The sequence below is a fragment of the Nerophis ophidion genome, linkage group LG06 (assembly GCF_033978795.1).
Source record: "Nerophis ophidion isolate RoL-2023_Sa linkage group LG06, RoL_Noph_v1.0, whole genome shotgun sequence".
Taxonomy (NCBI): domain Eukaryota; kingdom Metazoa; phylum Chordata; class Actinopteri; order Syngnathiformes; family Syngnathidae; genus Nerophis; species Nerophis ophidion.
The window spans coordinates 23,414,669-23,430,465 of record NC_084616.1 but is presented as its reverse complement, the minus strand read 5'-3'; the positions used below and the strand labels follow the sequence as shown (position 1 = coordinate 23,430,465).

The following is a 15,797-nucleotide window of genomic DNA, read 5'->3' as shown; positions in this document are numbered from 1 at the left end:
ACACGCTTGGCACTCTCTCGATGATCTGCAAGAGGTTGTCACCATAAATGGTTTTCACTTCACAGGTGTGCTCGAAGTCATGAAAATAAAGAACACACATTGAATAAGGAAAAGGTGTGTCCAAACTTTTGGCCTGTACTGTACATTGCTGTATATTTAGCCCAATATTGAGTGTTAAATAAGTCATAAATCCATGGGCACCTCACCATTCGATTACGATTACAATTCTAGAGCTACGATTCGATAAAAAAAATATTATTTATGCTTCTTTAAACAATGTATATTAATGCAGTTTTGCATTTCTTTTTGTTTCACTAATTAAGCCTTTGTCACGTGCAAATTTTAAAAACAGTGCTTTTGTATTAAACAGTTAAATAATTCCCAATGCATTTATTAAATTAATGAAAATGTGTGCAAAAGTGGAACATAGGTGCCCAATAATAAAGGAGCAGGTCGTATTTCCCAGTGAGCTGGCTTTCTGCAGTTAGAAATATGCTAAAACTGTCTGCATTACTTAATTTACAATTAATAAATAGATGATTGACATTTATAAATGGATTTTTATAATCCCTGTCCGAATCGCGTCACATTTAAAAAACGATTATTTTCCCACCTCTTATAATAACTGTTAAAAAAATATATGTTGTTGTGTTATCCCAGCGAGAGGAACAAGGTTTTAATAATCATTAGCCCACAAGTCGCACTAGTAAAGTAAACTGCATTCATCAGCAGCAGGAATCACTTTGTGTGCACTATTTGCCAGATAATGAGTGTCTGAGGGAAAAGAAAGTGGGTCATGCATTGTGGACAAACAACTTTATTTCTGGTAATGCATCTATACACTGTACATTCAGTCACCGTATATATAAGCGTAACTATCTTCAAACATAATCTCATAAAGTCCTTTACTTTACAATATAGTCAGTGTTCGTGCGAGAGAGAGAGAGAGAGAGAGAGAGAGGTGTGCATGGAAGAAGTTTGAGAAAGACAAACAAGTCGGCTGAGCTTTTCATACTGCATATGTGATATTCAGAAACAGGAACATTTCTTCTGACATAAAAAACATTTCTCCAAGTGTTTGATTTTGCGTTAGCAGCAGCACAGGGCTAAACAGAAACATGAAGATGATGAAACAATCTTTAAGACGTCGTCCTGGTGTGTGGCAGAGAGTATAACCAACATACAACAACAAATAAAATATACATTTACCGATATGAATGACTGGAGAAAAAGCCATACAAAGAATCTACAGTAAAAAAAAAGGGGGGGAGGTTATCTTGTTTGGAATTTTCTCTTGCACACTGCATGAATTGTTTTGAAAAGAAAAAGCAAAATAAAAACAACTATTGTAAGAAAAGATTTCTTTCTGCAAAAAGTAAACAGCCACCATGTACATATATTATACAATAATGTACATGAAAAACATATGTACAGTTTTATTTTTTAATTTGTATTCAAATCGTCACACTGGAAAGTATTTATTCATACGGACCGTTATTGCTTGCAAAATCCTTTAGAAAACATTTTTTTGTTTGTTTTTTGTAACCTTTCATTTATAGAAAAACATGCGTAAAGAAAACTACTCACAAGCTTTTTAGAGTGTAAAAAAAACACTACAAAATGTACCAATTTGTAGGCGTGCCGAAGTGGCAGCGGCGCGTAGGATTGGAAGCCACCTTTCAATACCCATAATAATGATGATAATAATAATAACCTGCAGGTGTTCTAGGGTTTGCACTCCCAATGGTATTATCTGTCCTAAAGGGTATTTGACCTTCATCATAATAACAGTAATAACATCTTTATAATGCTCCACATGCGTTCATCGGGGCCACAAGTCCACAAAGTCTGTATGTACAAAGGAATTTTTTAATTTTTTTTTATTAAAGATCTTCTAAAAAATACTTTGTACATGCATATTTTAAATGAACAAAAAGTACAATATTTTAGTGGGGGACCTGTCACGTGTTGCAGTTAGTGGGATGGGCCTTACAGTATGTTTACATTTAATGATGAAGTTTAATCCTTTTGTTTTCAATCGTCTTTTCTGGAAACCTATTTTAGCCGGTGTCAGGCACTTGGGCTTGTCCAGCATTGCAATTGAAATATATTTCACATGTATATATATATATATATATATATATATATATATATGTGTGTGTGTGTATTTATGTTTATGTGTTTACAGTTTGCTGCTTTAAATCACCTTTTCCTCCTCCTGGACAATACAAATTGCATAAGACGATAAAACCCCCTTTTATGTACAGTATAAATGCCCCATAACTGACGATATGAATGGCAAACCTTTTCTCAAATTTCATGCATGAAATTTTTTTTTTAATCGGGGAAAAAAACCCTAAAAAAACAGACAAGCAATAAAAACATTATCAATCAAAGCATAAGCATCATGTACATCTTGATTGCATTGTACCTAACTGCCACGGCATCTTGCTGCCAATATGTCTTGTTTGATTCTTTAAACCAAATATAATTCATAAAAGTTAATTTGATTGTGCAGGTTTTTTTTTTTTAAGAACTCGCCCTCTGAATGGAAACAAAACAAAGAGTTTCCTCGTTTAGGTATCTGATGGTAAAAAGAAGAGACAACGTCCATAAAAGCAACTTTGAAGGCCACAATATATGAAAACATGACATCAAAACGCCACTCATTCCTTCCAAGTTTCCCGCTTGATTTGTCATCGTTTGCATGTTTGGGCGCACCGCCGCCGATCCCGACCTGTTTCCAAACTACGTCAGCCAGGAACAGGTAGAGCCTTCTTTTTCGTTGCGTTTATTTACAATACTTTGCCTTAAGTAAACATAACAATATTTCTTTGAGAATGCATATAAGCAACAAAATGTTAACTGGATTTATACGGTAGCATTCGTTTATAAGACGTTTTCCAAAAAAAGCTCGAGAGACAATAGTGAGAGTACATTAACATAAAAAACTGTATTTTGTTAGGACAAAGTGCGATTCATTATGAAGTCGGAGAAATAGTAATCATATTTACATACCTTAATTTACTGAACATTTATTTCTTGCCAAGGGTGACCCATACATTAAAAATGTTGAACATGACAATTAATTCAGTCGCTCCAGGAATCGACACAAATGTGCTGATTTAACACAAATTTAACGTGAATTATGAGACTCGCAATTTTTTGTCCGATGCACACCTCGGCCAATCAAATTTTTTAAAACTTAGGTTTGTTTCCTTAACTGCCACCTGTAACAAGACATCTATTTATTTATAAAATGGCTAAATCGTCGTAGCTAAGACCTACTTCCTGCTCCTGTCCACAGCGCTAAGCTTTCTGGGTAATGCAGTATAAAAATGTTTATCTCCTAGTTTACATGTATTCGTATATTTATTCAACCTTTACTTATCCAGAGTAAGACCATTTAAAAACATTTTCATTTGCAATGCTGAACAAGCAAAGATAACATGTTAGAGATGTTGGAGTGTGATGATAATCTCTTGTCGTCTCTCGTTTACCAACAAAAATGAGAGCTGTAGATTGCTCTCAGCAGTTCACGGAAGCTCTTAGTATGCAGGGGTGAATGTATCGAAACATTAATGAATGTTTAGGACGGATACACTTTTCAGGTGTAAAACATACACAGAGAATGTCTGCAACTTGTGGATGACAGGGCAAACATTATGGATGCCTTCGGTGGTGTTTCTTTCTGTAGTATAAATTGTAATGTATTAAAACAGTACAGTAATTTGAAAAGTATGTGCTTTTACTGCCATCTAGTTTATACTATGATGTATGAAAGGAGTAAAACATCAATGCAGTATTTTACATTTATTGTGAAATCCTGTGCTTTTTCAGGTTAAACGTTAAAAACATTGCTAAAACTTAAAATATTGATAGCGAGTTCATAAAATCAAAAGTCGATTCAATGTTATTGAAATTAAAATTGCAACCTTTCTTAAAAAACTGCCGTAAATTCAGGCATTTTTAGGCCACGACAATCGTGAAAAAAAGCCTGCGAAATCCTGGAGGGAGTGAATATTGTCAAAAATAAATGCATCATGTGCATGAAATAAGATGAAAAAGACCACGCTTACGTGTGGAATATGAAATCTTTAGAAGATTAAAAGTTTGCTGAAACAGGAATAGAAATCTGAGTTTTTATGGCGTCCCTAAAAAAAAACAAGAAGAAAAAAAACGCCATGTCTACACATAGTTTATTTGTTTGTATTTGCACGTATCTTTCGTTACATCGCTGTGTAGTCCATGTCTCGTTAAACCTCATGGGGACAAAGATGGAGGGTTTTGCGGGAAACACAATCGTCTTTTAGCTTTTATGACCACAGACGTCCTTTCCTTGTCGTCGTGTGCAATGATTCCACTTCTGCCAGCGAGGCGTGCGAGACCACTTTTAAGTTGACGTCCTTCCTCGCCGCGGATTCTGTCGCCTTCCCGGTCATAGTCTGGCGTGCCGTCCTCTGGTGTGAGCATGTGGACGGCTTGTGGGACAAACTGTCTGCAGCGTGTGTGAGTGATGGAGGATTTGGGGGGAGGACTGCTCGGCGACAATGGCTTCACTTTTGGGACTGCTCTTCCTTGTCCTTGGCTGTCAAGTCTTTGTCGCTGGGCCAAAGTTGCCGCTGCAGCTCCTTCACCATGGTCTCCAAGTGCTCCCGGGCCTCCCGCTCCTGCAGTAAGTCGGCCCGCAGCTGCTCTCGGTCCACCTCGGCGTGTTGCAGCTTTGTCTGCAGGTCTTCGATCTGGAAAACATGACAGGACAAAGATCAAATCATGGGAATCATACATGAGAGTTAGAAAATTATCTAAAAAATATATATATATATATATATATATATATATATATACAATATATATATATACAATATATATATATATATATATGTATATATACATATATATATATATTACATATTGTGTGTGAATGTGTTTGTGAATGGGTAAATGTGGAAGTAGTGTCAAAGCGCTTTGAGTACCCTGAAGGTAGAAAAGCGCTATACAAGTACAACCCATTTATCATTTATATTAATATACTTCCTTTCCTGGTAATGTTTTTTATAAAGAAGCTGCCAAAGGCGACGACAGTGTTTACATAGAAGCAGACACAGCTGGAGAGAACAACCTCCATCTTGTTTTGTCTAAATGACATTTCCCATGATGCCTTAGGGACGTCGCCGTGGCTTCCTGTTTCCGAGAGGCATCGATCACACGACTGTGCATGTATTTATCTTTAACTCCCTTCTCGGCTTCTTTTTTTTTTCTTTAAATGTTTTTTTTTTTTTTTTTTTTATGAATTTATTCATCAATCCAACAAAACATTACACAACAATACCATAACAATGCAATGCAATCCAATTCCAAAACCAAACCTGACCCAGCAACATTCAGAATAGCAGTAAACACAGCAATTGAAAGGAGACGCAAACATGACACGGTACAATCTAAAAGTAGTGACACCAAAATTAATATTATCAATATTAGTAACAATTTCAAAATAGCAGTAATTAAAATAGCAGTAATTATTTTTAGCGTCTTCTACGCTAAAAATAATGGTTGACGTTTCACAAACATGATGTGTCTAACGGCTAATGTTTACTTCTGTTCATGTGTGGTTGACTTTGCGTACCCCCGACAACAACTGACCTGCGCTGAGTACTTTGCACGCAGACGTCCCGCCTCGCATCCTTTATCGCAGACCCGCAACTGGCGAGCTTGTTCCAGCTCCCGCTTCAGACGAACCCGCGACTCGTTGGCTTCCTTCATCTTCTTCTCGCTCTCGGCTCGCAGGCGCTCGATTTCCTTCCTCAAGTTACGCTTGGCCTCCGTCGCTTCCCGCAGTTTCTCTTTCTTCGCCACCCGCAAGAACTCTAACTCCTGAAAGACAACCAGGGGGGGGAAATAAAAATACTGTCATGGAGAAAATCACAATGTGTTAGGGTTGTCACTATACCAGAATCTCAGGAGTAGATACTAGTCAATTTTAATGATTCTCAATACCGATACGTGATTTAAGATCTGTGTGTAGCAACATAATTTGAATATCAGTATCAGCTGCCAAGAAGTAACTAAACATTGTTAAAAGAACAGCGGTGTTCTCTAACCTCCCAAGTATATAAAAACAAACAATACTGTGCTTATACATATGATCATAAATACTAGTTTACATTGTAAAAAGAACAGCTGTTCTTTCACCTGCGAGTATATTAAAAACAAACAATACTTTGCTTATAAATATAATCACAAACAACAATGTTTTACATTGTAAAAAGAACAGCAGTGTTCTCGAACCTCCCAGAATATCAAAACAAACAATACTGTGCTTAGAAATATGATCACAAATAACAATGTTTTACATTGTTAAAACAACAGCTTTGTTCTCTAATCTCTAAGTATATCAAAACAAACAACACTGTGCTTATAAATATGATCACAAATAACAACAATTTACATTGTAAAAAGAACAGTGGTGTTCTCGTACCTCCCAGAATGTCAAAACAAACAATACTGTGCTTAGAAATATGATCCCTAAAAACAATATTTTACATTGTAAAAAGAACCGCAATGGCGTGGAGCCTTCAAGAAAGAAAACAAAACAATATTGTTATTAATATTGTCTCAATATGGTGGCAGTGTGACATCATCACTTGTTATGGAATAGGTGAGAAAAGAAGGTAAAAAAATCCAGACTATATTTAAAGACAAATATTTGTGGTTTTATTTGTTAGTGTCAACATTTCAGCCTTTTCTCCGTATGTATCTTTGCTCTATATTTTACTTTTTTGTTTATTTAATTTCCCCAGTGTGCCATAAAAACAGAGGTGCGTTCAGGCCACACACTACCGTCCTGGCGAAAGAAGCCAAGCAGTGGTTGTTCAAAGTGTTTCCAAATGACAGAAGAGTGTCGTTAAGTTGTGTTTTTTTGCCACTTATGGAAGCGATAAATGTTGGCTCACTACACTTTTCTGCACACTGTGGTAACGCACACTACCTGGGCTTGTGGTGGCGGATTTACGTTGTCACATCTGTGAGCGCATGCATTTGATTATTGACTACATCCACAAGATATATTTCTCTTTCACTGTTATTAAAAAAGATCCACTAGCTAAATATAGCAGGAAAGTGGATTATTTCTGCTACGTCATCTTCTCTGGCATAGCAGGCACGTATGAAGCGGTGTTAGGCCACACCTACACTCATGCTACACTTACACACTTCCATTAGCCTTTGTTTATGAGCGAGGGCCAACAGGAAGAGCCAAATGGTCAATTGTGACGGACTGCCATGAATAAATAAATATATGGAAACACTACATCATTGTTTAAAGACAGCAGACATACAATATTCTGTACTGACAAAAAGCAAGTATCGATGTATTTTTCGCGTTTTGGGTCTCAACTTCATAGCAAAGTATAGAGACTTTTGAAAACTGTACAATGTTTAAAAAGTTATTTACTAAAGTATGCTGCAACGTAGAGCTAGCTGTGATGGCTGAAAACTTTACCACAATTTAAGTGTTTTTTTTATCAGTCAATATCAATAATTTTTGTTTTTTTAATGATTTATGGAAAATAGAGAGCAGGAGAAAAATATATTTTATTTGAAATGTAACCTTCCTCTGATTATAATCCATCGGCTATCAAGACAGAAAGGAAACGTCAACACAAGCATGGAACAATGTAAAGACAATTGGAAAATAGAACACTTAACATTAATCTCTTAAGATTAAAGTGCGATAATAGGGGATATGCAAAAAATGCTTGATAAAGTGTAAGAAAATAGTGCAAAGTGTGGAAATGTAAACCTAGAGAAACCTTAGAATAACTCCTTTCTGCTTGTTTAGTGGCAGGAAGTTACAGCTGTGCTCTAAAGCAGTGGTTCTCAACCTTTTTTCAGTGACGTATCCCCTGTGAACATTTTTTTTAATTCAAGTACCCCCTCATCAGAGCAAAACCTTTTTGGTTGAAAAAAAGAGATAAATAAGTAAAATACAGCACTATGTCATCAGTTTCTACATTTTTAAATTGTATAACTGTGCAAAATATTGCTCATTTGTAGTGGTCTTTCTTGAAATATTTGGAAAAAAAGATATAAAATAACTAAAAACTTGTTGAAAAATAAACAAGTGATTCAATTATAAATAAATATTTCTACACATAGAAGTAATCATCAACTTAAATTGCCCTCTTTGGGGATTGTAATAAAGATCCATCTGGATTCATGAACTTAATTATAAACATCGATCCATCCATCCATCCATCCATCCATTTTCTACCGCTTATTCCCTTTTGGGGTTGCGGGGGGCGCTGGCGCCTATCTCAGCTACAATCGGGCGGAAGGCGGGGTACACCCTGGACAAATCGCCACCTCATCGCAGGGCCAACACAGATAGACAGACAACATTCACACACTAGGGCCAATTTAGTGTTGCCAATCAACCTATGCCCAGGTGCATGTCTTTGGAAGTGGGAGGAAGCCGGAGTACCCGGAGGGAACCCACGCATTCACGGGGAGGACATGCAAACTCCACACAGAAAGATCCCGAGCCTGGATTTGAACCCAGGACTGCAGGACCTTCGTTTTGTGAGACAGACGCACTAACCCCTCTGCCACCGTGAAGCCAATTCTAGACATTTCTTCACAAAAAAGAAAGAAATCTTTAACATCAATATTTATGGAACATGTCCACAAAAAATCTAGCTGTCAACACTGAATATTGCATTGTTGCATTTCTTTTCACAGTTTATGAACTTACATTCATATTTTGTTGAAGTAATTTTAAATAAATACATTTATAGAGGATTTTGGAATTGTTGCTATTTTTAGAATATTTTTTTAATAAATCTCACGTACCCCTTGGCATAACTTCAAGTACCCCCAGGGGTACGCGTACCCCCATTTGAGAACCACTGCTCTAAAGGGTGAGCACGGCTAAGGTGGCGTGGTATTGCCTCGCATCATTTACATACCACATTGGTCTGACTATGGTCCCTTTGGAAAAATCCAAAAACCTGTCCTGTTGAATTTTCCTCTTTTATCCACAATTTCTTAATTTTGGCTTTCTCTTCTCACACAAGATGGTGCAACAGAACTTGATAGTTGATACTGTCGCCCGATTGGCTGTTAGTGTGTCACTCCCACAGATCAGTGATCACTTCCTGCGTTGCTTGGTTACCAGAGAGCGATCGCCTTTGTTCATACAACCAACTTTGCTTCAATACCTCTGCATTCCCCCGACGAAGAAAAAAATGTTTATTTTTATCACAATTGATTGATTAGGTGTTACCAGCCCGACTCCAGCGTCCGTGTCCATGTGGGTCGAGGACAGTGTGCGTGTTTAGTCGTAATCGTAGACGCCTCGCAGTTTACACAAATACTTCTGTCGTCAAAAAGGAAAATAGACAAACCCTATCACGCCCGACTTTGGACACGTCTTATCCCGACTTGGAGCGTTGCTTCAGACGAGCACAGCAGGGGGTCAGTGTGTTGCTACTCGTCTTTCACCTCAACTCAGCCTGCAGCTTGTTGCTGCCGCCTCCTCACTGCACCGACGCAAAGTGTGAGCGTAATGTCGTCGGAGTAGCTTTGGTTGGGCCGGGATATGTATATATTTTTATGCTGCACACACACATTCACACACTCACACACACACACACACACACACACACACACACACACACACCAACTGCACTTTCTTGTTCCCGGGCCAAGACCAAATATAAAAATGGAAGTCTGGCCTTTCCTTTAACAGCAACATCCGCTCTCATTGTTATCACTCGCCAACTCATGCTCGGCTGTGCAAGCACTCGACACATGTTGGATCTTTTCAAAACCAAAAAAAGCCAGACTGGAATTTCCGTCAATGTCGTTGTGAGTATTATAAATATATGAGAATATCTTCGAATTTTGGTGATGCAGTCCGTGACATTAGACTACATTACGTTGTCTCCTACAACAGGGGGGTCCAAACTTTTTTCCACTGAGAGCCGGACACTGAAAAGAGAAAGTATGTGGTGGCCATTTTGATAATTGTCTTTTTCAAATCCAAAACAATTTTTAGATTTTGTTTGGTCTCAGTCATAAAATAAAAAAAAAAATAGGTCCTATATCTATCTATCTATCTATCTATCTATCTATCTATCTATATATATATATATATATATATATATATATATATATATATATATATATATATATATATATATATATATATATATATATATATATATATATATATTGGGGTTCCCTCAATCATCAGGATGATTGAGGGAACCCCTCATGAAACAGTTCTGTAGAGATGAAGTAGTCTTGTGATTTTTTTCCCACACATACATTATATATATATATATATATATATATATATATATATATATATATATATATATATATATATGAGGGGGTTCCCTCATGAAACAATGTACGTATTTTTTTTATTCAACGCTTAAATCTTTCGATCAACTTCAGCTCATTTTTATGTTTTGTGGACATTTTTGTCAAAACCCTGTTTTTTTAGGCAAAAAGACAAAACATGCAACCCCCCTCACACACACAATTTTTAAAGTTACGTCAACATTTTTGAACAGATTCCAAAAATTCCAACACTAATCCATTCATATCATCTAGGACAGTTGTGCTAGTATCAATATTTTCAAATATTCCCAGTTTTCCCAAAATTCCCAATTTCTAGGAAACTTCCCATTCAAATGAATGGATGTAATCATGTTCTGCAATGCCCAAAATTCCTTAAATGTTTCGTAATTTTTCAACTCGATTCCGACCTTTCAACCATCCACCCACACTAGTCTTCTGATACATTGAATGCAAAACATGTTATCCCTTTTATTTTTCCATGATTTCCCGGAATTTTCTCCCCATTGAAAATTAATTGGCATTATACAAACTACTGCAAATCCCACATTTCTCATCCGATTGGAACCGTTCCAACATCCACACTCCACTCACCCTGGACATTCAAGCATTTCAGTTCCACACACACGTATCGGCATTCACACGCAATTCCTACCAGAATTGCTCATTCTAGTAATAAACTGATTTTTTATATCTACCATTGTTCTCAGTTTGACTCATTTCACTTGATCAAACCTTTTCTAAAACTCCACACTACTAAATAGTACAAGTGTGATTACTGCTGATATCAGATCAATATCAGTATCTGCAAATAATCAAGCCTGGTATGTCGAGACACGCCGAGTTACTATATTGCTGTGTGTATACTTTGTGACCATGAATAAAAAGTTACCTGCTGGAGGCTGCGCTTGGCCTGCAGAGCGGAGCCCAACTTCTCCTCCTGCTTCACCCTCATCTTTACGATCTCATGCAGGAACTTCTCCTTGGACTCTTTGGAGTCCAGGCCGTTGTCCAGCGCCTGCCTCAGGCTCTCCAGCTCCGACTCCAGCCCGAGTTCTGGAGGCGTCGAGACGGGGACGACCGCGGCGCCCTCAGAAGACGCGACGGCGCCGGTGGGCCCGAGGGCGCCCGGCGAACTCAGGTCCTTGGCCGAGCCGGAGGAGGTGAAGGAGGGCGACGACAGGGAGGACAGCGAGGAGGTGACTGCAAGAAGAAGGTAAGGGGACGTCTGATCTCAGCTTGAGTCGCTTCTGAACAAACTGCCGGGGTTGAGTTGTTAGCTTACACTCGTCACGGCTCTCCACCTCCACCTCCGAGTCTTTGTCATCCCGAGGCGACGGCTGCTTGCTCGCCGGGGATGTCAAAGGGCACGGCTGCGGCTCCCCCGTGGCTCGCCTCTTGCAAGTTCTCGAGCCGGCGTTGGCGCCCTCGCCTGGCGGTTCCCCTGCGCTCGGGTGTGACGTGCTGGGGACCGACGGGGAAATTGGACCCACCTTTCCCAGGGGCAGCGGTGTGAGGGCAACATTGGGGGCCACAGCGTTCTCCAGGCTCTTGTAGTTGTAGAAACTAGGACACCACCACAAAGCACATTTATTAGTTGTTTTCCATCGTCACTAAAGTGCCAGCCCAACTTGTTACACCTGAGTTGGCAGACCCTATAAATATATTAGATTAAATTAGATTAGATTAGATAGTACTTTATTTATTCCTTCAGGAGAGTTCCTTCAGGAAAATTAAAATTTTCAGCACATAAAAACGTAATAAATTTCAACAAAAATGCATTCCATTAAACAAGAGGTGCAAAGGTGCGGCTAATTTTTTTTTGCTGTACATTCTAGAAATACTATTGCAGAAAAAACATACAAAAGTGGAACAAAAGAGCAAACAGGTGAATTGTAACAAGAAAAAGTAGCAGTGTTGATTCTAATCACACAAAGCTGCCATGAAGGCTTCTTTTTTAATTAAAACTGTCATTACTCAAAAATAATAATGCATCAGAATCAATGTTTTTATGAATTCTTGACCTAGTCACATAAAATATTCCACTTGGAATATTTTTGGGGGAAACTATTGCATATTTTGTATTTGCCACGAAAAACAACTTGCAACTTTTGACAAAAAGGGCAAACAACTAATAAAAACTTTTAATTGACGGATAGATCTTAAGTTCGAGAGATGTAAGCGACAGTGAAAGAAAACAACAACTTATTGTTAACACTTTTTATGAGTGGAACCCTTTTAGATGCCCAAGAATTTTAGTCATTGCTCAAAAAATATTGACTCAAAATTAATGTTGTTATGAATTATTGACTTACTGAAGGTTCCTATTACTTCACATCAAATATTACACTTTGAAACATTTTTTTGGGGAAAATATTGCATATTTCGCGTTTGCCATTAAAAAAATAGTTTTCTTTGAAAAAAAGGGTAAAAAACAAATAAAAACATGGAAAAAAAATGTTTTTAATTGACGGATAGATCTGAAGTTCGAGAGATGTATTTCCGTTGACAGTGGAACAAAAATATATATATATATTTTTAACACTTTTTATGAGTGGTACCCTTTCAGATGCCCGAGAGTTTCAGTTGTTGCTCAATTGAAGGTTCCAAATACTTCACATCACATCAAATATTACACTTTAAAATATTTTTGGGGGAAAATATTGCATATTTTGTGTATTTGCTTTCCTTGACAAAAAGGGAATACAACAAACAAAAAACATAAAAAAATAATAAAAAGGTTTAATCGACAGACAGATTTTGAAGTCGATCTAAGATTTAAGAGTAAAGAATGTAAGACTTATTTTTACACTTTTGGTTCCTTGTCATTTCTATATAAATAATAATGAATCAAAATCAATTATTAATTAAAGGATCAAGATATTCCACTTTTTTGGGGCGTAAGTGTTGCATATTTTTGGCTTTTGCAATAAAAACAGGGTTTTCTTTGACAAAAATGGCGTCAAATTTTAACAAATAAAAACTTCATATACTAAGATAGACCTTAAGTCGATCTAGAAATCCAAGCATTGTATCGTATGACTTATTTTTTTTTAAAACATTTTTATGACTGAGACCCTTATGGGTCTCCGGGACCAAACTTGAGGGGAGCCCTAAAAGGTGCACAACAATCTATATATTGTATTGTTTTTAAAAATTTTAAATATCAAAATGGCCCCCATATGCTTTGTTTTTTTAGTGTGCGGCCCTCAGTGATAAAAGTTTGGACACGCCTTGATTAAACCTTCACTCATATTTTATTCTTCTTGGTGAGAAGAAAGCGGAAGTATGGAAGCAAACTCTCAAGTTTGGTTGATTCTTTGCATGGAGTGAGAAGAGGAAGTCAAAATGAAGAAATTGTGGATAAAAGAGGAAAGGTCACCTGCACAGGATTTTGGATTTTTTCAAAGGGACCGTACGTAATCAGACTAATGTGGTCTGTAAATGATGCAAAGCAAGAACGCTAATACCACACCACCTTGGCTCACTCTTTAGAGCACAGCTGTAACTTCCTGCCACTAAACCTGCAGAAAATAGTTCTTCTCAGGTTTCTTTGTTTAAATTTTCACACTTTGCACTATTTTCTTACACTTTATGAAGCATTTCTTACATAGTCCTTAATTTTGCACCTTATTGTTAAGCGTTCAATGTAATTTTACTATTTTGTTTACCGTATTTTCCGCACTAATAGGTGAAACCTAAAAACCTAAAACTTTCTCAAAAGCTGACAGTGCGCCTTATAATCTGGTGCGCCTTATACATGGACCACTATTGAGCCACAACAGATGTCACAACTACGGTAAGCAGGCGCCGATTTAATTTTCCCCCGTAGGAGGAGAAGCGCGCGGTGCATGCTGGGATATATGACTGCGCCAGGCCGTGCCGTTTTATTTCCATTTGTGTGTTTATGTAAAGACCACAAAATGGCTCCTATTGAGAGACATGATTTCAGGAAAGCAGGAATTGTCACTGAACTGCTAGACAACAGCAGCGACACTGACTCCATTAACGACGTCTCGAAATAGTGCAAAAGAATATATTTAATAACTCAACATTGCTCAAACGTTAATGTCACACAACACAACACAAAATAAACATGTAAAGCTCACTTTATTAAGTTATTCCTCATCCACGAATCCCTCGAATTCTTCTTCTTCAGTGTTCGAATTAAACATGCCACAAGGGGTCTCGCAACTACAGTAAGCAGCCGTTTATCTTATTTTCCCTCGTAGAAGAAGAAGCGCGTGGTGCATGCTGGGATATATGACTGCGGGAGGCGTGCCGTTTCTGTGTGTTTATGTAAAAACCCCAAAATGGCTCCTATTAAGAGACGCGCTTACGACGCAGGGTTTAAACTCAAGGCGATCAGTCACACAGTAGAACACGGGAATAGAGCAGCGGCGAGAGAATTTAACATTAACAGCAGCGACACTGACTCGTTTAATGACGACCTCGATGAGACGGATGCCGTATTCGCCCAACTGTTAGATTTGAACACTGAAGAAGAAGAATTTAAGGGATTCATGGATGAGGAATAACTTAATAAAATGAGCTTTATGTTTATTTTGTGTAATGTGTTGTGTGACATTATCGTTTGAGCAATGTTGAGTTATTGATTAATTATTGCTTTGCACTATTTCGAGTGTTACTATATTGTGATTGTACTAACGTTTGATTTGCCGTAACAGTATCAGACTGTTTTTTACGTGTTTATTGAATCGAGGACAATAATAAAACCGCTGTTTATTCATTTTGGGAGTGGAGTTGTCAGAAAGCTGGTTTGTAATCTATTAATAAAGTTTGACTGACCTATCTGACTGTTTTGTTGACATTCCCTTTAGCGCAGCTCCATCTAAAGGATGTAACCCCAGCCTCTACTGTTGCATCTTTTTTTTGATTGATTGATTGATACTTTTATTAGTAGATTGCACAGTTCAGTACATATTCCGTACAATTGACCACTAAATGGTAACACCCGAATAAGTTTTTCAACTTGTTTAAGTCGGGGTCCACGTTAATCAATTCATCCATTCTATGCACCTTACAATGCGGTGTGTCTTATATATGAACAAAGTTTTAAAATAGGTCATTCATTGAAGGTGCACCTAATAATCCGGTGCGCTTTATAGTGCGGAAAATAAGGTACATTGTTTTAGTGATCCCATGCTTGTGTTGACATTTCCTTTCTGCCTTGATAGTTTAGGGATTATGATCAGAGGAAGTTACATTTCTATTAAAATATAATTTTCTCCTGCTCCTTATTTGCCATAGGTCATAAATAATATCAATAATTATCAATATTGACCGATACAAAACCCTTATATTGCCATACAATTTCAGCCCTAATTGAGGCCATATTGTTTTCTATCAAATGCGGTACATTCATTTCCAGTTTATAACAACTTGCTGTTGGCAAAGTGGTTCCCAGCAGT

At 37.5% G+C, this 15,797-nt stretch overlaps 1 protein-coding gene across 1 annotated transcript in view; it reads right to left on the bottom strand.

Annotated features, from left to right (window-relative positions):
* Window positions 1–801: 801 nt before the first annotated feature.
* Window positions 802–15,797, bottom strand: part of skia (v-ski avian sarcoma viral oncogene homolog a) — a 181,432-nt gene continuing 166,436 nt past the window's right edge. The window contains exons 4-7 of the mRNA XM_061903117.1: window positions 11,651–11,931; window positions 11,258–11,568; window positions 5,644–5,874; window positions 802–4,742 (exon numbers count right to left, since the gene is read on the bottom strand). Of these exons, the coding sequence (XP_061759101.1) occupies window positions 4,557–4,742; window positions 5,644–5,874; window positions 11,258–11,568; window positions 11,651–11,931 (1,009 nt within the window). The 3' untranslated portion in view covers window positions 802–4,556. The remainder of the gene's footprint in view (window positions 4,743–5,643; window positions 5,875–11,257; window positions 11,569–11,650; window positions 11,932–15,797) is intronic.